The sequence below is a fragment of the Bos taurus genome, chromosome 6, assembly GCF_002263795.3.
Source record: "Bos taurus isolate L1 Dominette 01449 registration number 42190680 breed Hereford chromosome 6, ARS-UCD2.0, whole genome shotgun sequence".
Taxonomy (NCBI): Eukaryota; Metazoa; Chordata; class Mammalia; order Artiodactyla; family Bovidae; genus Bos; species Bos taurus.
In genome coordinates this window covers 110,686,190-110,711,407 of record NC_037333.1, presented here as the reverse complement: position 1 = coordinate 110,711,407, position 25,218 = coordinate 110,686,190, and the positions used below count along the sequence as shown (strand labels likewise).

At 43.9% G+C, this 25,218-nt stretch overlaps 1 protein-coding gene across 6 annotated transcripts in view; it reads right to left on the bottom strand.

Annotated features, from left to right (window-relative positions):
- CC2D2A (coiled-coil and C2 domain containing 2A) overlaps positions 1-25,218 on the bottom strand; it is a 131,191-nt gene that overhangs the window by 39,843 nt on the left and 66,130 nt on the right. For all 6 annotated transcript variants that reach the window (XM_024993645.2, XM_024993649.2, XM_024993647.2 and 3 more), the window contains 6 exons: positions 13,810-13,966; positions 10,563-10,710; positions 7,355-7,493; positions 5,186-5,389; positions 2,404-2,496; positions 208-299 (listed from right to left, as the gene is read on the bottom strand). In XM_024993645.2, coding sequence (XP_024849413.1) covers positions 208-299; positions 2,404-2,496; positions 5,186-5,389; positions 7,355-7,493; positions 10,563-10,710; positions 13,810-13,966 — 833 coding nt within the window. The remainder of the gene's footprint in view (positions 1-207; positions 300-2,403; positions 2,497-5,185; positions 5,390-7,354; positions 7,494-10,562; positions 10,711-13,809; positions 13,967-25,218) is intronic.

Genomic DNA, 25,218 nt, shown 5'->3' with positions numbered 1-25,218 from the left:
TGATGGAGAGGGTCTCGTGATACTCGTGCTAACAGAATCCCCCCCAAAATGTGACATCAGGCGTTCATCAGGCTTTACCAGTTTCCAGTACTGTTAGGGGGCCAAATGCATACCATACCCTGATAGAAATCTTACATTCACAGGGAATATTTAATATAATACAATACAAATAATTTTTACAAGAAATAACAAGATTTTTTTTTTTACCTGATATTGGGAACTTCTTCTTCTACTACCAAATCCGAAAGAAGAAAATGGTGTTTCGCAATGAGGAAACGATTTATCACTGATTCTCTAACCTGAGGGAGAGAAAGACTTATTTAAATGTTCTTGTTTGCTGACCTGCATCATTCTCTGCTCGAAAGTCACTGCGGTGTGGTGGCACTTTCACAATCCATCACAGCTCTGACCCCTTCCTACAGTAAATCAACCAACTTTCCTTGCTAATGTAAGCTCCCTAAGGCAGGAGCGTTCTATTTTGTTCACTGCTATATTCTCAGGATCTGGACAAATTCCTGGCAGAAAATTTAGCTGAATGAATGAATGACTCTTTGGAAAAGACCCTGATGCTGGGAAAGACTGAAGGCAGAAGGAGAAGAGGGTGACAGAGGATGAGATAGTTGGATGGCATCACCGATTCAACGGACAGGAACTTGGGCAAACTCCGGGAGACGGTGAGGGACAGGAAGGCCTGGCGTGCTGCAGTCCATGGTATCGGAAAAAGTCAGACACAACGTGGCAACTGAACAACAACAAAAATGAATGAACAACTACAGAAAACAGGACCTGTCTTGAAACACACGAGGACTTCCCTGGCGGCTCAGATGGTTAAGAATCTGCCTGCAGTGCAGGAGACCTGGGTTTGACCCCTGGGTCGGGAAGACCCCCTGAAGAAGGGAATGGATATTCACTCCGGTATTCTTGCCTGGAAAGTACCATAGACAGAGGAGCCTGGCGGGCTACAGTCCACGGGGTCACAAAGAGTCGGACACAACTGAGGGACTAAAGCTTTCACCTTTGGCTTCCCTGGTGCGCCAAACTGTAAAGAATCTGCCTGCAATGCAGGAGGCCTGGGTTTCACCCCCGGGTCAGGAAGATCCCCTGGAGAGTGGAATGGCTACCCATTCCAATATTCTTGCCTGGAGAATTCCACGGACAGAGGAACTTGGCGGGCTCGAGTTCATGGGGTCACAATGAGTTGGACACAACTGAGTGACTAACACACTTCGAAGCACACACACTTCAGAACTGATTAAGTTCTTCCCCTATTCAGAGTGATTTAGTTCCTAATTATTTTTTAAATGGAGGCGCTCTTAAATGTCATACATTATTTTTTTATACAAAACCTAAAGGGTAGATTAACTGGCTGGGGAAAATGTACTGTAGTTATTGTAGCACTTCTTACAAGTTAAATTAATTAAAGGAAGGACAAAAGAATACTTTCATTTTCTAGTGCAGAAGGGCAGTGAGTATGTGGTTTATAAAACTTTTTTATTACCAAGGTAGTAAGATGCACACATTCATATGGTAATTCTATATTTAGTTAGTCTTCCAAGGCAATAGAAATAAAAACAAAAGTAAGCAAATGGGATCGAATCAAATTTGGAAGTTTTTGCACAGCAAACATTCAAATATTTTTTAAAAAAATCATGATTTAGAAAGTAAGTGCCTTGTAATCATACCCCTCAAGATAACCACTGATGATAAACTGAGACCAATCTTAGAGGTTTCAGTGTTTCCTCACTGAATACATTCCCTTTGGTGCCTGAGCTAGTTCAAACTGGACTTTTTATCACTTACAATCATGAATCCAAGCTAATACAAAGGAGAACCAAGTAACTATGTTACAAAGATGAAGATAGTTGCTAATCAATTTTATATCTGTAAGAATGAGGAGGGCTTCCCTGGTGGCTCAGTGGTAAAGAACCCACCTGCCAATGCAGATGTGGGTTTGATCCCTGGTTGGGAAGATCCCTTGGAGAAGGAAATGGCAACCCACTCCAGTATTCTTGCCTGAACAATCCCATGGACAGAGGATCCTGGCAAGCCATAAAGGATTGCAGACTACTATAGGATAAGTGACTTTATGTCTAGTCTTAAAAGGAAGAGAGAGGTTATTCATGTTGCCATTGTGACCCTAGAATTTTTCAGTTTAGAATATTCTTTGAGGGACTCCCTAACAAGGAAATGGCAACCCACTCCAGTTATTCTTGCCTGGGAAATCCCACGGACAGAGGAGCCTGGTGGGCTACAGTCTATAGTGTTGTAATAGAGTCGAACAACAGCAACAACGATCATGAGAAAATAAGCCAACAAGGGTTGAGGATAAAGACCCCCCTTCTCCAACATCAGGATGCTGCCTGTTTGTCCCCTACGAGGACTGTTTGAAATGATTTTCCTTACCTGCTGGAGGTACTTTGCTACTGTGGCCCTGTGGGTGTCTATGTGGTCCTTGGTTTCGATCACATTTCTGTCTCGTAACCGTTTCTCATAGTCCTAAAATTAAAAGGAAACAATACTTCTATGATTTTAAAATACTGGTACTCTCATGCCTTTTTTGAAATTGGGCTTTCCTGGTAGCTCAGACAGTAAAGAATCTGTCTACAGTGCAGGAGACCAGGGTTCAATTCCTAGGTCGGGAAGATCCCCTGGAGAAAGGCATGGCAACCCACTCCAGTATTCTTGCCTGGAAAATTCCATGGCAGCTACAGTCCAGATTAGAGAATTATTCGTCATGTGTAGTTTAAGTCACAAATTGTGGTTCTAAATCTTCCTTCTACTTCCCTCTGAACTTCAGGTTCAGAGTTGATCTTTGATGCAGCATCCAGGATTTGGAAACAGTTGATTGAACTGCTTTACAAGTAGTTACAAGTTACAATGCTTTTTAAAAGTTTTGTTTAAAAATTAGAGTATAATTGCTTTGCAGTTTGTGTTGGTTTCTGCTGTACAACAATGTGAATCAGCTATATGTATGCATATATTCCCTCCCTTTTGAGCGTTCCCCCCACTCAGGATCTCATCCTTCCAGGTCATCACAGAGCATCAAACTGAGTTTCCTGTTCTTTGTAGCAGCTTCCCATTAGCTATCTACGCTCTCAATTCACCCCTCTGTGTCCGGAGTCCATTCTCTAGGTCTGCATCTCTATTCCTGCCCTGCAAGTAGGTTGTCAGTACCATTTTTCTAAATTCCTTGTGTAATACATGATATTTGTTTTTTACAAGTTACAGGGTTCACGCAGAAAGAAATTGAGGCCATAGAGAGAATCAAGTCACTGTAGATCAAGATACTAAGCTCACCTAAATGGCTTAGCCAAGTTCAGTTCAGTTCAGTTCAGTTGCTCAGTCATGTCTGACTCTTTATTTTTGTCTATTTCAAGTAAAGCAATTACAAAAAGAGCACCTAACATCTTAGTTGTTAGTAACTGGTTGCAGTTGACCTGGGTCACCTACTTGGAGGAGAGTAGTGGGTGCTTTTGGCTTTCTTTTCCTAGGCAGCTGTACTTTCCTCTTTTTCTATCAAGAAAATTCCATGTGGGCCCCAGGAAGCTGCCATGATCTCCTTCAGTCCTTCTCTAGCTCTTCTTAAGAGCTGTCTTCAAGATGGTTTTCTTTTTTAAAAAAATATTTATTTACTATTTGGCTGCATAAAAATATTTATTTATTATCAGGTCTTAGTTGCAAAACATGGAGTCTTTGTTGTGGCATGTGAGATCTCAGTTCCCCGACGAGGGATCAAACCCTCATCCCCTGCCTTGCAAAGGAGATTCTTATCCACTGGACACCAGGGAAGACCCTGTCCCCAAGATTGTTAGACTTGGGACAAGAGGACACACCTCTCCCTCCTGGCTGAGGCTCCTAGGTATGAACTTGGGTGATACTGGTGGCCAAATGATCAAGCAGAGAAATCTGTCTGAAATGGGGGAAAATGAGGCCACCATACCACGTGAAGCCCCCACAGGAAGGAGAAGGAGCCTGGCACTCCTTGGGTGGCTCTGAGGGGCAGACGAGCTCCTGTCATTCAGATGTCTTAGACGCTTAACTTGATTTTGTGATTCCATCATCTCATAAATTCCCCCGGTACAGGAGCTGGTTCAAATTGGGTTTTCATCACTTATAATCACAAGTCCAAACTGATAACAAAGAAGAACCAAGTAACCAAAAACATCTCTCCAAGAATAATTTCTGCATGAAAAATCATACTGCTTTTGATGAAAGACCTAAATGTAAGGCCACACTCTATAAAACTCTTAGAGAAAAATGTAAAGCAGAATATTCTTTGATATAAATTGCAGCAATATCTTTTGGGATCCACCTCCTAGAGTAATGGCAGTGAAAACAAACAAACAAAAGAAGTCATACTGATATTAATTTCTAGTGGCTATTTCTTTACCTCATCAAACATAAACTTGTCCAGCTTTCCCTGGCCCGCCCCCCCCACACAGGCCTGTTCCCTGTAACTCCTCAAAGGCTCCCTGCCCCACTCCAACCTCCCCCAAGGCTTTCTGTCTCCAGCTGCCTGCAGCATCCTGACCAGACCTGTTCCCCACTTCCTACCCCTTCACCCAGGCTGTTCAGATCCTACCCATCTATCTTCCAAGCAGCGCTTACCACTGTGCTTTGTGCTTAGTAAATACTTACTGGGTTAAAATGGCATTGAGGGACCTCCCTGGTGGTCCAGTGGTTAAGAATTGGCCTTGCAACGAAGGTGACGTGGGTTTGAACCCTGGTCGGGAAACTAAGATCCCACATGTGAGCCACTAAGCCCGCAAGCCACAACTAGAGAGTCTGTGCAGTGCAAGCAAAGATACCTCGTGATGCAACGAAGATCCTGCGGGCCGCAACGAGACCGATGCAGCCATTTAAGTAAATAAATTAATTTGAAAAAAAAGGGCATCGAATTCCTGACTAAGCCAGGCAGGACTGTTTGCCACACTAACACTGAAGAGATTCTTCAGCCCTATGACACTAATTTTTCCTAGTTTAGATGTCATTAGACTGAGACAAAGAGATGATTTAAACATTGGATTCAAGAAAAATAATGAAAAGGCTATGTAAAGTGCAATAAAGAAGAAACCAATATTGCTACTGAGAACACCACAAGGACACCTACATATATATAATAGTATACAAAATGGAACAGTAAATATTTCATTATTTTATTAACCCCTCTAAGGCAATCTCTTACCTGAAATACTTTTTCCATAATTTCTCGGTCATACAGTGGAATTTGCTTATAATGTCGGAACTCTGGCACCTCCTGGCTTCTAAGAAGCAGCAGCCTGAATCGTTTGGATCTATTTAATTCCTCATCCGAAACAAAGTTAAATTCCTGTTGTAGCTGTTCGAGTCGGAAGAAATCAGGGATGTAGGATTCACCACTGGTAGCAACCTATAAAAACCAGGAAATACAAAGCTCTAGGTGACAGGCAGATTTCACCCAAGGAAACTTGGCACTGAGCTTCTTGGGAATGATGTTGAATGTTGAACAGTTTTGGATATACTTGAAACATCCACTATTTCATTTGAAGAGAAAACACAGTCAAATATAATGGCAATGAGGGAGATGCTATTATCTTCATTGAATAGTTATTAAAAGTACCATAAATCATTTTTTCCAGAGAAATAAAAAGTAAACGGTTCATGTCTGGTATGCATGTTCCCTTAATAGGTGTTATGAAAATATAACAGACTGATAAATGAGTCAATTATATCAGTGTGTTACCAAACGCCTACTCCAAAAAATACACAGGAGACTCAGGTTCGATCCCTGGGTCAGAAAGGTCCCCTGGAGAAGAAAATGGCAACCTACTCAGTATTCTTGCCTGGGAAATCCCATGGACAGAGAAACCTGGTGGGCTACAGTCCATGGGGGTCACAAAGAGTCAGACATGACTGAGCGACTCAGCACACAGCACTGCAAATAACATTATTCATATACATAATATATATAAAATATATATTTAAATGTATTTTTAAAACCTTGTAGCTCAGTTGGTAAAGAATCTGCCTACAATGCAGGGGACCTGGGTTCAATCCTTGAGTCAGAAAGATCCCCCGAAGAAGGAAATGGCAATCCACCCAGTATTCTTGCCTGGAGAATCCCAAGGACAGAGGAGCCTGGCAGGCTACAGTAAATGGGGTCGCAAAGATTCAGACACTACTTAGCGACTAAAACATTTTTAAAATATAGTTTTTAGACTATATCTATGGACATAAATAAGGGCCCCAGTCAGCCAGCTTCACTTGGCTCCAGGGCCTTGTTGTCTTGTTCCTGGACGCCACTCTGTGGTTTTGGTTGTGAGGACAAGTGAACCAGAGATGGACCCAGGCACCAGCATAGACAGCACAGCTTCAGCAACCCTGAGAGGATGAGCAGGTCTGGGCTGCACTCTGCCCCGGTGTCCGTTTGCTCCTCTGCTGGGAGCTTTGTCAGCTGCAGCCGTGACCTGCAGAGAGAGATTCTGGGAGCAGAGATCCGCTGGGGCTTTGCAATGGGAAAGGTGATCCTGCGGTGACAATCCTGGTTCATAAAAGGGGCTACTCAGGAAGGAAAGGATGAGGTGGTTGGATGGCATCACCGACTCAATGGACATGAGCTTGAGTAAACTCCAGGAGATGGTGAAGGACAGGGAAGCCTGGTGTGCTGCAGTCCATGGGGTCGCAAAGAGTCGGACATGACTGAGCAACAGAAACAGGAAAGCAAGCCCTGTGTTTTGTGCTTCTCTGGGAGGCAAATGGTTAAAAAGAAGAAACATCAAGGGGACCAAGTGTTTAGTCACTCAGTTGTGTCCGACTCTTTGTGATCCCATGGTCTGTAGCCCTCCGTGGGCTACGTTCCTCTGCCCATGGGATTCTCCAGGCAAGAATACTGGAGTGGATAGCCATTTGATTCTCCAGGGCATCTTCCCAACCCAGGGATCGAACCTGCATTGCTTATTTCTCCTGTACTGGGGTGTCTTCAGAAATGGTGGTTTTGCTCATTTTCTGGTTGGACGATTAGATTACCATTTAGGGTTCTTTACCACTGGCGCCACCTGGGAAGCCCTGTAACCTCAGCAGTATCCGGTGCTTCCTGCATGCTGAGTGTGGACAGCTAGAGGCTGACACCAGCAGCCCATTTCTTGCCAACAACACTGTGAGGGCATCACGGGCTTCGGACCACGTTTGTCTTGCTCACACAGTCAGTAGGTGCAGAGCTAGAATTTAAACCTGTCATTCAACCCAGCCCTCACATTCTTACACACTCCGGCGCAGGAGAACGTAGTGTGAAAGACGACCTGTGTAAAAAGCCCTGCCCTTTGGTTTCCACACCGAGGGGAGAAGTGGTGTGTGCCCATGTCTCCTGCCACGTTACCGAGATCAGCTGCATCAGGGGGCCATTGCTGGGGTCGTTGGGGTCAAGCTTGGACTCTGCTGCCCATTTGGCCAACTTCTTCATGTCTGTCAGGCCTGACGTGCCGATAGAAGAGATGGCATCTGCTCTCTTCAAAGCGCTGAAAACAGAAGTTGATTCCTTGAGACAGACTTCCTCACAGAGCAGTCTGCATCAGGACCACAGAACTGCAGGGTCCGCCCTGCTCTGCGAAGGAAAGTCTGATTGTAGGAAGGACTTCTGCCATTTTTCCTTACCTGATAGTTTCTATTAAATACATTATAAGGGTAAAAAAAGCGCGAATGGTGGCAGAAAATATTTTCAAAGCATGTGTCTAATAAGGCGTAGAAACATCCAAACAATATAAGGAACTCATTCAACTCAATGGTGACAAAACAATCTGATTAACAAATGGGCAAAGGATCTGAATGGACATTTTTCCAAAGACATACAAATGGCCAATAGACACATGAAAAGATGCTCAATGATCAGGGAAATGCAAATCAAAACCACAATGAAATGTCACCTCACACTTGTCAGAACGGCTGTCATAAAAGGCAAGCAATAACAAGTGCTGGCAAGCATGTGAGAGGGGAATTCCTTGTGCACTGTTGTGGGAACGGAAGTTGGTGCAGCCACCGTGAAAAACAGTATGGAGGCTCAGGAAGTTAAAAGTAGAGCAAGCACATGCTCCTGCAATCTGGCTTCTGGGGATACATCCAAAGTAAACAAAATCAGTGTCCTGGGGAGGTCTCTGCACCCCATGTTTAGCAGTATTAGTTATAACAGTAACAGTTATAACAAGACATGGAGACCACCCAAGTGTCCGTCAGTGGACACATGGATAAGTAAAATGTGATCTGTATGTATATATATATATATATAATTCAGTCATCAAAGAAGGAAATCCTGCCATTTGCAACAACATGGATGGACACTGAGTCATCATGCTAAGTGAGACGATCTCACTTTGACGTGGAATCTAAAATAACCAAACATGTAGAAACGGAGAAAAGACTGGTGGAGCCAGAGCTCAGGGGGGTGGATAAATGGATGAAGCCATTCCAGAGTACAAACTTCGGGTTGTAAGATGAATAGGTTCTGGGACTCTAATGTACAGCATGGTGACCGTAGCTGTTGCTGTTGTTCGGTCGCTCAGTCGTGTCCATCTCTTTGTGACCCAATGGACTGCGGCACCCCAGGCTTCCCTGTCCGTCACCATCTTCCAGAGTTAGCTCACATTCATGTCCAGTGAGTTTGGTGATGCTATCTAACCATCTCATCCTCTGCCACCCCCTACTCCTCCTGCCTTCAACCTATGTATGATTATATGAGTGTAGCTAATAATACTCTATTGTACACTTGGAAATTGTTAAGAGAGTAGATCTTAAAATTTCTCAGCCCAAGGGGGGAAAAATCTGTAATTATGTGTGTCAATGGATGTTACCCAAACTTATTGTGAAAATCATTTTGCAATATCTAGAATATCAAATCATTATGTTGTACACCTTAAACTTACACAATTTTACATGTCAATGAGATCTCAGTACATCTGGGGGGAAAAGAAGCATAAATAGAAGGAATGCAAATGTGACCCTGCATTTCTGCAACTGTGCCCAGCACACCAGTGTCCTGAGTCGCTGGATCCAGACCAGGGCACCTGGTGTAGGATGCCGGGAAGGTCCCACCTCCCAGGTAACTGGGGACCACTTGGGGCTGAGGCTAAAATAAAAGAGAAGAAACGAACATTTATGCAACTAACTTAAGCCCCAACTTTGGACATGACTGAATTCCAAGGGGGCCAGGTGGTCACCACAGGTCAGCTGGGCCTTTATTAACAGGGCTGCGTCTCCCGTCACTCACACTGTTTTCCCTTCTCTCCTGAGGAGCTGGAGCTTTAACCTCAGCAGGAAACTCAATGAGACAAAGTACAGGAGGCTTGTACGTAAAGGCATAAACAAGCCTCCCCTGGAAATGCTGCCAGGCTCCTGGCTGAGAAAGACCTTATTGTTATTATCACATGGATACAGGTGTTTACATTGGAAGGAGAGGGCGTAAAGGGAATAAAACCAGCCCCGTTCTGCTGTTTTTCCACATGTTGAAAATGACAGCCTGTGACTTGGAACGTATCTTCCTGATGATCAAGATAAGTCCTCTTGGGACTTCCCTGGTGGTCCAGTGGTTAAGACTCCCTGCTCCCAAGGCAAGAGGCCTGGGTTCGATCCCTGGGCAGGGAACTAGATCCCATCACGACTAAGATGCTGCACACTGCAACGAGGACTTGGTGCAGCCAAATAAATAAAAATTAAAAAAAAAAGAAAAGGTAAGTCCTTTCATTTTATGGAGGCTACTGAGGCCACGGCAGTAAGATGATCCACTCAAGACACATCTACTGGAGAGTGACAGAAGCAAGACTGGAACCCAGGCACCTGGCTCCACAGTCCAGGCTGCCTGGATGGGCATCAACCACTAAGAGGGGTGGCCTGTCCGTCTGGAGTGAGTCCCTTCCTGCTGTTCTGAGTGAAACCGACAGCTAACAATCAAGGAAGGGGACTGAGAATAGGGCCTTTCATATACCCAGAAGTTTCTACATCAGTCATACTTTACAGTGATCTCTGACTGAGGGCCAAATAGATACAACTGTATGCCATGCCAATGTTCATTGGAAGGACTGATGCTGAAGCTCCAATACTTTGGCCACCTGATGCAAAGGGCTGACTCATTGGAAAAGATCCTGATGCTCAGCAAGATTGAAGGCAGGAGGAGAAAAGGGTGGCAGAGGATGAGATGGTTGGATGGCATCACCAACCCAATGGACACAAATTTGAGCAAGCTCCTGGAGATCGTGGAGGACAGGGGAGCCTGGTGAGCTGTAGTCCATGGGGTCACAAAGAGTGGGCCTCGACTGACAGACTGAACAACAACAACACGTACCATGTACTTTTCCCATCTGCAAAACTGCGAAAAGAATATTTCACAGGCTTACTGGTGCCTGATGCTGACAAACATCCAATATTTGTTAGGATATTAACATTTTAGTTTTTATCATAAGAACACACACAAAAAAAACCCTGAAAATACTGGCACGTGACAATAAAAGGAAAGACTGTGAGACTGCAAGCCTTTCCCCCCTGAATCGCGCTGACGCCAATGCTGTCCTCGCTCATCAGCTGTTCTAGCCACACGTTACCTTCTGAATCCAATATTCTGCTGCGACAACGGAGGAATTAAAGGAATCCCATTTTCTCCAATGGCCCATGCCACGCTGTTGGACACTTTCCCTGAGGTCATTAGAATCAGTTGATTACCACCGTCAGCTTCAAATGAGAAGGGCACTCCTGAGGAAGCAGTGGATGAAAAAGGATGCTGTTTAGAAAGAGGGAGTGAGCCCCGTGCTTGTGAGAAGGCAAAGCAGAGGGCAGACAAATGGAACAGAATGGGTGGGGGTAGGGGGATGGAACACATCATTCAGATCAACAATGTGTAGCTTCAGGGGGTGACACAGTGGGCCCCTCGGCTGCATCTCTGATAGCAGAGTGTAGCATTATGAGGAGTGATGCACTCTGCACTGGGACCAACTGCATATATATTCTGCCACTTAACAGCTGTGTGACCATGGACAAACTGCTTAACTTCTCTGAACCTCAGTTTCGCTATGTATAAAATGGAGATAATAATAATGAAAGTGAAAGTTGCTCAGTTGTGTCCTGCTCTTTGTGACCCCCATGGAGTATGCAGTCCATGGAATTCTCCAGGCCCAGAATACTGGAGTGGATAGCCCTTCCCTTTACCAGCATATCTCCCCGACCCAGGAAGTGAACTGGGGTCTCCTGTGTTGCAGGTGGATTCTTTACCATCTGAGCTATCAGGGAAGCCCATACTATAATAATAATAATAGCACCCCCTTTTAAGGATTACTGTGAAGACATCCTTCATTCATTTAGTAGATACCTATTTGAGCCCCTACTTCATGCCAGGCACTACTCTAGTCACCAAGACAGTAGTAAAGAAAACTGATAGGAATCTGTGACCTCACGGAATTTACATTCAAGTAGGAAAGACAGATTATAGATGTGATAAATAAAGAGATGAGGCTAGCATGTTAGAGAGTGGTGGTGGTGATTTAGTTACTAAGTTGTGATCACCTTTGCGACCCCATGGACTGTAGCTCATCAGGCCCATCAGGCTCCTCTGTCCATGGGATTCTCCAGGCAAGAGTGGGTTGCCATTTCCTTCTCCAGGGGATCTTCCTCACCCAGGGATCCAACCCACATCTCCGGCACTGCAGGCAGATTTTTTACCACTGAGCCACCAGGGAAACCCCATGTTAGAGAGTAGTAAGTGCAAAAGAGAGAAAAAAAAAAAATGAAAAGTGTTAGAAAATATATGTTTGAGGAGGAGGCAGGGGTTGAACTTTCCAATGTTAAGTGGCAAGGGAAGGCTCCATGAGAGGTCCTTTCTGAATAATGAAAGGCCTGAAGAAAGTGGAAGGGAGGCATATAGGTATCTTGGGAAAGAGCCTTCTTGGCAGAAGGAACAATGCAAAGGCCCTCAGGTGAGAGCGTGCCTGGAATGAGAAGCAGCATGTCAAGTGAGGAAAAACCTGCAAAGCCTCAGACCTGGCAGGCACTGACCAGTCCACAGACGCTGTCGCTCAGCTACGGTAGAAACTTGAAGGCCTCACTGACGGGGCTCCCACTGATTTGACATTAATGACAAAACGTCTCTGGACAGGACATTAATCATGTAAAAGAAGATTTTTAAGCATGAAACATAGGCTTTCCTGGTGGCTCAGCTGGTAAAGAATCCCCCAGCAATGCAGGAGACCAGGGTTCGATCCCTGGGTTGGGAAGATCCCCTGGAGAAGGGAAAGGCTACCCACTCCGGTATGCTGGCCTGGAGAATTCCGTGGACTGTATAGTCCATGGGGTTGCAAAGAGCTGAACACAACTGAGTGACTTTAACTTTTTCACTTTCATAGGAACTTCTTGTTCTGGAGTCCAAGTTAATATTATTGATATTAACACAAAACAGCACCACTGGTAACCCTATAATAGCCCCTTTGTGTTTTCTAAAGAGCTTTCCTTCAGGGGCTTCCCTGGTGGTCCAGTGGTTAAGAATCTGCCTTCCAATGCAGGGGACACGGATTTGACCCCTGGTCCTGGAACTAAGATCCCACACGCCACAGGGCAACTAAGCCTGTGTGTCGCAATGAAGAGCTGGAATGTTGTGATGAAGACCCAGAGCAGCCAAGATAAAAACAATTAAATAAAGTGTACTTATTTTACTTTATGACTTAAAAAAAAATCTTTCCTTCATACTGAACACTGCATCTTGATCTTCAGAATAACCCCATAAGACATTTAAGGGAGGTATTATTAGACCCCTCTTATGAAAGAGGAAGATGATAGTCAAAGAGGTTACGTGATTACGAGGGTCACACAGTTTGTCAGTAACAGAGTTGGAACTAAAAGCTTAGATCTCCAGACTTTTTGACTGGTGATCGGATTTCAGACTCAAGGGATTCTTGCATCCAGATATGCACTCACAACAAAAAGGCAGCAGGCATGCGAGGAAACAGAATCAGACCGATAAGCAGAAAGGTGTTGGAATGCCAGATACAGAATACTGAAAAATATTCTCGCCTGGAGAATTCTATGGACAGAGGAGCCTGGCAGGTTACAGTCCACGGGGTCACAAAGAGTTGGACACTACTGAGAGGCTAACATGCACACAAAGAATGGAGGAATGAATGAATGAATGAAATAAATGACTGAGAGTGCCAGAAAATGACAAAAGGCTGTCAGAACTGATTGTGAAAAAAGCTAAATAGGAAGGGGAAAAATACAATCGTTGAAATGAGGAACTCAGTGATGAATTTCAATGACTAGACACAGCCAAAAAGTGAATTCATGGCTTAGAAGACTGATTTAAAGAGATTACACAGAATATAGAAGTGAAAGAAAGAGATGTCAAGTACATTAAAGAGAGGTTAAAAAAACATGGTTGACAGAGTGAGAAAGTCCATGAGAAAATGAGAGATGAGAGAATAGTATTTAATAATATCCCCATTACAGTTATTTTCTTTCAAACTTTTCCACCATACAGATAACACTATGATGTACTTCTTTTTTTTAATGCACAAAATTTCTATCTTCATTTTGAATTATTTTTTCAGGAAAGATTCCTAGAAGTTGAATTAAGGTGTCAAAGGCAATCTAAATGCCCTTAATGCACGTGGCCATACTTGTACAGTTACATGAATTTACTGGCCGCCCATAGTGTGTAAAAATTACTTTGCAAAAAATCGTATGTGATTATTGCTTTCATCTGAATTTCTGATAGCAATGTTGTAATTGTCTGGTTGTCTGATAAGGGACAAGAAAAAGATATTCAAATCTGACAGTGATTCTGTGAGCCGCTGAGGCCTTCCGTACCACTTCCGACTCCCTCGTGGTCCAGGGTCACATGCTGGTTACTGCTAAACTCCACTTCTTCAATGGGAGCCCTTCCACTGACAACAGTGGTTTCAGGAATAGGCAGAAACACTTCCGCCAGCAAGGTGGTACCACTGTGTCCAACTGTCTCATAGACCTGAAATTGAGGAAGAGAAAGAGCCAAATAAAAACAGCAACAGAGGGTGCTCACTCCCAGATAATCAGTCCCTTTGTCTGTGCTGTTCACTGTTCTAGTCCAGAGCATCCATGTCAGAGTGGAGGGTTGAGTCGTGCTGCCCTGGCCCCCATAGAGACCAGATCATACCCTATTTGACAAGTTATCAGCATCCTGTCTTCTTGCCTGGCCCAATCATCTGTGGTAGAGAGGTTGATTACAAAGTACCAGGCTACTGCAAATATTTCTATTTCAAACTAATATGCATTAGTTTTGGAGAATAGGCTTCCTCTTTTTCCTGGTTCCAGTTATTTCAGAGAGCAACAGCATCAGGTAGAAAGGTGAGATAATTTGGACAAGCCACCAGATGGTTTATTATCTGCACCAACTTCAGAGTCAGTAGGAAAAGCATTATACCCTGAAGTACTCTAGGGTATTGAGGCAAACCTACTATTGGTAATAGAAAAGTATTATTTGTATTATTAATATAAAATCTATTATTGGTAAATCTCTCAGTCTTTTCTTTAGGATCTTCATTTTTTTTGTTAGTTGCTGAGCCCTATCCATCTCCTTCACAGACCTTTTCTCCCAAAATGGGGTCAATGGGACCATCTATAGTTCTGATGCTAATTACTGTGGTATGTCTCATCACCATGCCATCACCGTGAGATGAAGACCCCATTGCCAGGGCATCCACAGATTACAAATATACAATATGGTCTCAGTCGGACCCTCTGCTCCATGTGATCAAGCTTCCCCTGTATTCCCGGATCATTTCACTTTTGTGGGAAAAAGATAAAATATTTCTCAGTTCTGCTGCCTTCCTTTCATGTTCCATTGTCTCTCTCCATGAAGCCTCTCTGGCTGGTACATATTTTTCTAAAATGCAGATCTTGCTCTTTTATTTCTACTAATGAAGCATTTCTATCTTTTTATTTTTAATTGGAGGATAATTGCTTTATAATGCTGTGTTAGTTTCTGCTGTACAACGATGTGAATCAGCTCTAAGTATACGTATATCTCCTCCCTCTTTTTTATTTTTAAATTTATTTTTAATTGGAGGATAATTGGTTTACAGTGTCATGTTGGTTTCTGCCATATATCCATATGAATCAGCCAAAGGTATACATATGTCCCCAGCCTCTTGAACCTCCCTTACACCTACCCACTTCCTGCCACTCTCAGTCATCACGGAGCCCTGAGCTGAGTCCCCTGTGCTGTACAGCAGCTCCCCACTAGCTCTCTGCTTTACACGTGATGGTGTATATACATCAATGCTGCACTCTCAGTTCGTTCCACTCTCCCCTCCCCTGTACTGTGTCCAAAAGCCCATTCTCTACATCTTATCTCTATTCCTGCCATGCAAATAGGTTCCTCAGTACCATTTTTTAGATTCCATACGTGTATATGGATGTATACGCTAATATATAATATTTGTTTTTCTCTTTCTGACTTACTGCACTCTGTATAACAGGCTCTAGGTTTATCCACCTCACTGGAACTGGCTCAGTTCGTTCCTTTTTATGGCTGAACAATATTCCATTGCATGTATGTACCACAACTCCTTTATCCATTCATCTCTCGATGAACTGTTTCTATTTCTCTTCTGATGTAATCGATCCCCCTCTGATTATCTTTCCACTCACCACCTGAATGTGCAAAGATGACACTACGGAGTCTCTCTGCCCATCCTTCCTTAACACAGCACGTGTTGTGCTGTGGATTCTTTTCTAAGGATGAGAAGGATGGATTCGTGTGGCCTGCTATCCAGGCCTCATCTGCCTGGTATTCACCAGCTCACGTTTGCAACCTGGCTGATTGAGTTTGGAGGGGCTACTGGGACAAAGACAAAGGCAGAGGCTCCATAGGAACTGAACTCAAGACCCCAGACTGAGTACCACTGTGAGCTATTCTAACAGGCTGGGCCCACCAAGAGACCTGTGACTGTTCAGGGCTTACCCCTGCTTGATTCAAGGGCTCAGCAGGGAGCGCATGAGTTGCACATTTAAGCCACACTCTCCAACTTCATCTTTATTAGTAGACAGGTGATATTTTTAAATATCTTGCTGATATTGTGATCTATATTAAAAAGATCTTTTAAAGAAAGTTTCAAATATATGTAATATCAGAAGAATAATATACCATGAACCCATCACCTACCTAGCTTCAATTACCATTAAGTTATTGTCAATCTGGTTTTATCTATCTTCTCAACTATTTGCCTCTTCATTAGTATTCTGAGCTTAGACATCATTTCATCTGTAAATATTTCAATATATATCTCTAAAAGAGGATATAAAAAGGCATAATTACCATAGAGTTATCACAGCAATTCCTGAGTAATGCCAAATATCAGTAAGTTTCAAATGCCCTTCAGAATCTCAAAAAATTACTATAATATTTTGAATCAGGATGACAATGATTTCATACACAGCAGTTGATTGGTATGTCGCTCAAGCCTCTATTAATTTATAAATGATCCCTCTCTTTTTGTATCTTTTTTTACAGATTTTCTCTATACTTTTATTGGTTTAGAACTCTAATAGAAAAAGAAAGTTCCATAAGTTTTGGCTTATCCCAGCTTCTCATAAGACCCTGCAGTTTTATAATATCACAGACTATAAAGAACATGGAACAGGTTGTTGCTTACTGCACAAGAGACCTTGGTTTGATCTGCTAAGTTATGGACTCTCTGGCATAAAGTTCCAGCCAGAGAGAATGGCGCATTTTTCTTTCTTTAAAATTCTTTTTGTACTTCTTGAATTTTTATTCACCCAGACAGGCCTTTCTTTGTGTGAAGCCACTAAGAGCTTTAGGTCTGATACCGTGCTTAATTTTAACCACAGTCCTATAAAGGATGGTTTCTGGTAAAGATTGAGCAAGATATCAGACCCCGCAATCCTAGATGATGGATGTGGGGCTCAGCGGAGGGGAGAAATTTCTCCTGGTCCTTCATCTCGTGAGTCACAAAGCTGGGATGTGAATCTACCACTCTCTCACTTCAGGATGCATTCACTTTTTGTTATGCTTTCCTCTCGGGTCAAGGAAAATCAGAAAGGTGAATAAAAGTTAAGAAATCTTTTAAAGCCATAACTATAATCCATGATTTATAAAGTAAATATAATTACCTTAGACAGATTGGTGAGAAATAATGATTGAAAGAGAATTAAAAACCTAAATGAAAGAGCCACAAAACATGGAAATGCTGTATAAACAATGGCTAAAACCAAAGGTTGGGTTTCCCCGGGTGGCTCAGTGTTAAAGATATGACCTGCTAAGGCAGGAGACATGGGTTCAATTCGTGGGTTGGAAAGATGCCCTGGAGAAGGAAATGGCAACCCAGTCCAGGGTTCTTGCCTGGGAAACCCCATGGACAGAGGAGCCTGGCGTGCTACAGTCCGTGGTGTCGAAAACCAGTGGGACACAACTTAGTGACTAAACAACAACACAACAGTAACAAAAGGTTAAAGCACAGCCTTTAGCACGGGCAGTTGTGATTAAAAGATCACTGAGCTCTTCCTGTCTCCAACTCTCTGGTTTCTCACATTCTCAAGGACTGGCTCTCCTGGCCAGGGGAGGGTGCACTGTCCACTTTGTGAGGATGTTCGAACTCCCTCGGACCCTGCGTGAGCACTGCACGAGGTTGTCACATGCCCACCCACACTTACTTGAATGCCCCCACCAATCCCTGGGCTTTCCCTGTAGGACTGCTTATCCCCAAGAAATGATAAAATTCCTTGTTTATCATTTGTCTCACTGAAGAGTGAGATTCCTGAGGGTAGGGACCTTGTCTGATTTCCCTTTGATTGCTCAGTACCTCTCCTCTGTGAATTGATATCTTTAGAAAGGACCACGTTAACTCTCACTGGAAGTGAGGTGTTAGAGGACAAATACATGGGATGGAATTGTTCCCTTCTCTGAACTGCCGGTAGACTTGGGAGTTGCCCAGTGGACGGTCAGCTCCTCCCACTGCCTGCAGAGGGCGGTGTGGTGGACAGGATGGGGCAGGATCTGAACCCTGACACTGCAACTTGATCTTGGGCGTGACATTCCCCCACTTTTGCTCTCATTGTAAAATGAGGATGTTACCCAAAGTTCAGCAGGAAGGCAGTGGTGCAGCTTAGCTGAGATGGATGAAAAACCTCTTTCCTTCTGTATAAATGCCATTTCTTCTTCATCTGGGCATACAGTTGGCAACAAGCATGTACATTTTTCTAATACTTTGCAGTTTACAAAGGTCTTTCATAAACATGATTACATTTCCCAAATATCTCATTAAATCCTGTTGGCCAGTTGCTTTTATTCACTTTTATAAAATAGTCATTTCTTTTATTTAAATTAAATTTTAACTTGTAAGAATGTCTTTTCAAGACACCCTAGTTTTTTTCAAGGAAGACATTTAGCTTCTGAGAACCTATAGGAATGTTAGGGCATATTCCATATTTAGAGTTAAATCATTTATATTTCTGGGTACCCAAAAATAAGGAGGTAAAAAGCAAACTGCTGCTGCTGCTGCTGCTAAGTCGCTTCAGTCGTGTCCGACTCCATGCGACCCCATAGATGGCAGCCCATCAGGCTCCCCCGTCCCTGGGATTCTCCAGGCAAGAACACTGGAGTGGGTTGCCATTTCCTTCTCCAATACATGAAAGTGAAAAGTAAAAGTGAAGTTGCTCAGTCGTGTCCGACTCAGCGACCCCATGGACGGCAGCCCACCAGGCTCCTCCATCCATGGGATTTTCCAGGCAAGAGTACTGGAGTGGGGTGCCATTGCCTTCTCTGAAAAAGCAAACTACATTGTCTCAAATGCTTAAAAACATGAGGGACTAATAAAACTTTGATATTACTTCAAGTTAAGGGAATAGAAACCATACCAACAGTCAGAAAATACCATTTATGCTGGTAAAATGCTTCAGAAGGTGACATAAATGCAGTATTAAGCATTTAGTTAAACCTTTCCTGACTTTGTATCTCTAACTACTCTTGGGCTTCCCTGGTTGCTCTGACAGTAACAAATCTACCTGCAATGCTGGAGATCCGGGTTGGATCTCTGGGTCAGGAAGATCCCCTGGAAAATGGAATGGCTACTCACTCCAGTATTCTTGCCTGGAGAATTCCATGGACAGAGGAACTAGGCAGGCTACAGTCCCTGGGGTCTCAAAAGAGTCAGATAAAACTTAGTGACTAAACAACAACAACAAAAGCTTTGTAAAATAAGAATTTCTTTTATTTACATTAAACTTGAATATGTAAGATCTGTCTTTTCAAGACTCCCTAATTTTTTAAATCGCAGCTCTATTTAATGCTAGAATAGAATGCTCTTTTTAAAAGTCAAAGAGTGGAACCTTGGCCTTCATCAGTTCAGTTCAGTTCAGTCGTTCAGTCGTGTCCGATTCTTTGCGACCCCATGTACGCCAGCACACCTGGCCTCCCTGTCCATCACCAACTCCTAGAGCTTGCTCAAACTCATGTCCATTGAGTCATTGGGCTTTATAAATATTTATAGACCGCTTTCTGTATAATTAAGTTGAAATCGTGTGTTCTTTCTAAGTCTGGGGCTCTCAGCTTCAGCATGCCTAACTTCAGGGCTGAACAGCCCTTTGCTATGATGTGTCATCCTGCGTGTTGCAGTGTTCACCAGCATCGCTGGCTCCTACCTACTAGAGGTGCCAGCAGCTCCTCACCACCTGTAATGATTAAAATGTCACCAGACATTGCCGGATGGCCCCCGGGAGTACAAAGTTATCTTCACTGAGAAGCACTGCTCTAAGCAAAATGAGTGTGTGTGTCTGTTTGAAGGTGAAATGTTAATGAAGAAATAAGACAGGGAATATAATTTGATTTATGTTCAATGGTTCAAAAATTCCTGTTGTATTAAAAAAAAAAAAGGCAGCAATGAATTCAGAATAGCAATTAGATCAACTGCTACCAAACTGGGACTCTGTGAGGTTATTATTAACTTCTGCTGCATTTGGAATGAGGTTTGCTTTAAGCCAACATTCTGGTGCAAATTTACCTACTAACAGCAGTGCTTAGGATAGTGTCGATAAGCCAAATCTTAGAAAAATGTAGGGGCATTAAGCCAGACAAAAGAAGAGTCCATCGTGAAGTGGTTTATATTGCACGGTCTTAAGTCGTGATTCTCTGATCTTAAAACCTAAGCAAAGCAAAGCACGGCACGGCTTATCCTGCAGGTGTGGTAGCAGCGGATTTAGTTCAGGGGGCCGCCCTGCGATCTCAGCCCCAGTGGCGCCGTGGCTGATGTCCCCACTTCCCCTCAGTGTTGGATCAGACACTGTTTACTCCTGCGCCCAGAGACTCCCCTCCCTCCCTGAGAAGACTCTGGGTGACCGAGGCCCGCCCTCCTCTGTGTCATCACTCCCAACTCAAAGGACCTTCCTATTCTGTATTTTTTGTTGAAAGAGTGTTTTTGATGTGGATCATTTTTTGAATTTGTTACAATCTTGCTTCTGTTTTCTGGTTTTTTTTTTTTTTTTTGGATGCAAGGCATGTGGGATCTTAGCCCCCGACCAGGGTTTGAACCCCCAGCCCCTGCACTGGAAGGCAAAATCGTAACCACTGGGCCACCAGGAAAGTCCTGCTATTCTGTCTTGATTCACCTCTCATGAACCTATGGGATACTACAGGTTCATGAGTTTCCTGGTTTCTCTGGCTTTTCTGTTAGAACCATACTCTCGGGGTGGGGACACCGGTCCTATTTGGAGATGTGTCCTGGATGGCCCTCCTCCGTCTCCCCAGGACGAGGGGGAGAAAGAATGAAGATACCCAGAGGACGCTTCCTCCCAGAAGCTCAGCAGAGAAGGAGTCGGGGGTTGACAGGACGTGGTGTACTTTAGGGTGTTGTTGACTGGAGCACTTGTGGTTGATGGATGGAGTATCCCATCCCATCATCTCTCAACACTCCCACCCTCTTTCCCTTTCCCACCCTCTCCTTCCAGTTTTCCCTTTTATTTTCCAAGTCATCAATCTTTTCTGTGCTGGCCACTTTTCCCACAGCTGACAAACGTGCTCCAATCAACCACACCCTAAAGTAAACCATGGTCCCCTGTCAACCCCCGATCCCTTCCCTGCTGAGCTTCTGGGAGGAAGCCTCCTCTGGGCATTTCATTCTCTCTCCCCCTTGTCCCGGGAAGATGAAGGAGGGTCATCCAGGACACATCTCCAAACAGGACTGGTGTCTCCACCCAGAGAGTGCGGTTCTATCAGAAAAGCCAGAGAAACCAGGAGGGACTCTGGAAGGGAGAGTCAAGTGACTTCCAGCTGGGTTAAAAGGAAAGTTCCCTATCTCAGTCCACGTGCCAGGAATATAAAAGCTCAACAGGACTGATTCATAAGGAAAAAAACAATAACACTAAGATGCGTAAAAGCCACCCAACAATATTACACAGCTGTTGTTAGTTTGGGGGAGTCAGGTTGATGAGTATGGGGTGGCATGACAGGTGTGCATGATAAAGGAAAAGGAGTGAAGGTCATTATCACTAAGCTTTCTCTATTTCTAAGTCAAACTTGATTTTTGTGAAAGACCAAGTCCATGGAGTTGCAGAGAGTGGGACACGACTGAGTGGCTGAACAACAACAAGCATTTATTTTGGAAAGACTTCAGAATCCTGAAGTTTTGAGACCTTTCTGGAAGGACTCTGGTCCCGTTTCAGCTTCCATCCTGTGAAGTCCCATCTCACCCTTCACTTGGGGCCAACTCTGAGGCTCTTTTTACTCTCTCTAGTCAAACCATCACAGGCTTCCCAGGTGGCTCAGTGGTAAAGAATCCGCCTGTCAATGCAGGAAATGCGGGTTCAATCCCTGGTCTAGGAAGATCTCCTAGAGAAGGAAATGGCAACCCACTCAAGTATTCTTGCCTGAAAAACCCCATGGACAAAGGAGCCTGGTGGGTTACAGTCCACGGGGTCGCAGAGTGTCGGACTCAACGCTAACCCTAACGAACAACAACAAACGAAGCCATCATCAAGTCCTGCCAATCCCTCCTTTCAAGGCTGTGTGTGTGTGTGTGCTAAGTCACTTCAGTCATGTCTGACTCTTTGTGACCCCATGGACTGTAGCCCCCCAGGCTCCTCTGTCCATGCGGATTCTCCAGGCAAGAATAACCGGAGTAGATTGCCACGCCCTCTTCCAGGGGATCGTTCCAATCCAGGGACTGAACCCACGTCTCTTATGTCTCCTGCATTGTCAGGAGTATTCTTTACCACTAGCACCGTCTGGGAAGCCCTCAAGGCTGCAGTGTTGCTTTAATTAATTCCTTCCTCTCATTTCCTCTGTGAGTCCCCAGCCTCATCCCCTCCCTCCTGGGCTTTCCGGGTGAGTTGGTGGCCTTATCCTCTGCTTTGTAGGGTTGCCCTGGCAGCCTATCTCAAGCCTGGCTAGGAAACACTGAGTCCTATGGTTTGAAACATGCAAAAAAAAATCAAACATCACAGTCGACACTGTTCCCTTCCATATCCCGTGTATCCATACTCTGCTTAGTGTTATTTCTTTGCATTGGGTGGATCAAAAGGGTCATTTGGGTTTTTTGTGACAGCGTATAGAGAAACCTGAATGAACTTCTGGGCCACTCCAATAGTTGTCTCTCTCATCCCCCAGCTGGATTTAAAGCTCCCACAGGCAGGGCCATGCACATCGCTCTTTATACACAGCTTCCAACGTTCCACTAAACTCCTGGCTCAGCATCAGACCCTCAGTTGGCTCTCCACAGTCAAGCAACAAACATTTGGAGCTTGGTGTTGAATCAAGGGATACATGATCATTCTGAGAGTCTCGGAACATTTTCTGAAGCACATTACCCTCTAAAGTTAAGCATTTGATAGCACTGGCATAAACAGATGCTTTTAAGGTGACTTTTCTTACCCTCCTGAAGTTGCCAGTAATTGTTGAACCTTCCCTTATTCAAAACTTGCAATCATATGGAAAATTTCCAAATGATACAATATTATTTCTAGACAGTCAAAATACAATATTCTCTCAATTAATTGTATCTATAACCAGTACTTAATCATTCAGTAGAGAAATACTAAAATATTTTGATAACTACACAGCTGTAGTTGTATCTGTGGACTTAATGTCAATTATAGTAAGAAATATTAGCTGCCTGGAGTACTATGTTGAGGAGGAGTCTGAAGTTATATCCAGGCTCAGAGGGGGAAAATAGGCATGCTTAGCTGTCATTTCTGGCAAGGGTGGTGGATAAGAATGAGAAATTTCTGAGTCAGTTGTAGTGAGGTGGATGAACCTAGAGTCTGTTGCACAGAGTAGTAAGTCAGAAAGAGAAAAACTAATATTATATATTAACACATGTATATAAAATCTAGAAAAATGCTACTGATGAACCTATTTTCAGGGCAGGAATAGAGACGCAGATGCAGAGAAGGGACTTGTGGACACAGTGGGGGAAGGACAGGGTGGGACGAAGGGACAAATTGAGAGAGCAGCATTGACAGACACATATTACCATATGTAAAACAGAGAGCTTGGGGGAATAGCTATGCTGTGTAATACAGGGGGCTCAGCCCGGTGCTATGTGATAAGGAAAATGGGTGGGATGAGGGCCTGGGAGGAAGGCTCAAGAAGCAGGGGATATATGTATACAAAGAACTAACTCACGTTGATGTACAGCAGAAACTAACATAACATTGTAAATTATCCTCCAATTAAAAAAAAAAAGATAGAGATTTCTACACAAGTGGTGGATAAGGACTAGTGGTTTCTGCCTGGGTGGGAGATGGCAGACAGCAGTACATGTGCCACGTATTTGCAAGCCTAATTAACGTGCCTGTTAGTATTGTGAAACAGAACCTGTCAGCAACATAAGAGGCTTTGCCAGAACAGCAAGCCTAAGACATTGAAGTGGGTTGAATTTGTCTTGTTTTTCATCGCTGTTGCTTAGTCACTAAATTGTGTCCCACTTTTTGCAACCGCATGGACTGTAGCTCATGAGGCTTCTCTGTCCATGGGATTTCCTAGGCAAGAATACTGGAGTGGGTTGCCATCTCCTCCTCCAGGGGATCTTCCTGACCCAGGGATTGAACCTGCGTTTCATGCACTGCAGGTAGATTCCACTGAACGACGACTAGGGAAGCCCAGGGGGCTGAATAGTGTCCTGTAAAAATTTATGTCTACTTGGGATCACAGAATGTGACCTTAGTTGAAAAAAATAGTCTTTCCAGGTATAGTTAAAGATCCAGATGAGCTCATACTGGATTAAGGTGAGTCCTAAATCCAACAAGAGTGTCCTCGTAAGAGACAAAAAAGGACACACAGACGTGAGAAGGCCACGTGGAGATGGAAGCATAGTTTAGAGTGATGCTGCCGCAAGCCAAGGAACACCTGGAGCCACCAGGAGCTGCAGAGGCAGGAAAGGTTCTTCTCTAGAGCTTCTAGAGAGAGCACGGCCCTACTGACACCTTGACCTTAGACTTCAGGATCTTCAGAACTTTGAGAGAATAAACATCTTTTGTCTTAAATCACCAGATTTGTGGTACTTAGTTATGCCAGCTTTAGAAAATGATAACAGACACAAATAAATAGATTGCTAACGCTGGCCTTTAGGCTAGTGGGGAGTTTGATTTATTTTGGGGGGATCCTAGCACCTGTACCACCACCCCTATCAAAATGATCTGTGATTACAGAAATTGATTTCTCTGGTATATTATGCCAGAATCTTGGTTCGGCGTGAGGTTGAAGTTCTCTAATGAATGAGCCAGAGATCTCTCTACTCTCCCCCTCTCCCTTATCCCCCCATCTTGTCCTGAGACACACACTTGAGCACCGTGGTCAGTTACTCTGCCAGCATTTTTGGGAGCCAAGCAGGGTAACAGATCTTCTCCGCCAAGACCTTAAGATGTGCCTCGAACTTCTGTTGCCTTTGAGAATCTATCAGGACACCAGTGTAACCAATGGACGACTTAAAGCCATCTCGCACCTGTGATGAGCAAAAATTCTTAGGACAGTGACTATATTAAAATATGGAGTGGGAAAAATTGGGAGATTGGGACTGACTTATATACACTACAGTCACTTCAGTTGTCTGACTCTTTGCAATCCCATGGATCGTAGCCCACCAGGCTCCTCTGTCCATGGGATTTTCCAGGCAAGAATACTGGCATGGGTTGCCATGCCCTCCTCCAGCAGATCTTCGTAACTCAGGGATCGAACCCACATCTCTTATGTATCCTGCTTTGGCAGGTGGATTCTTTACCCACTGAGCC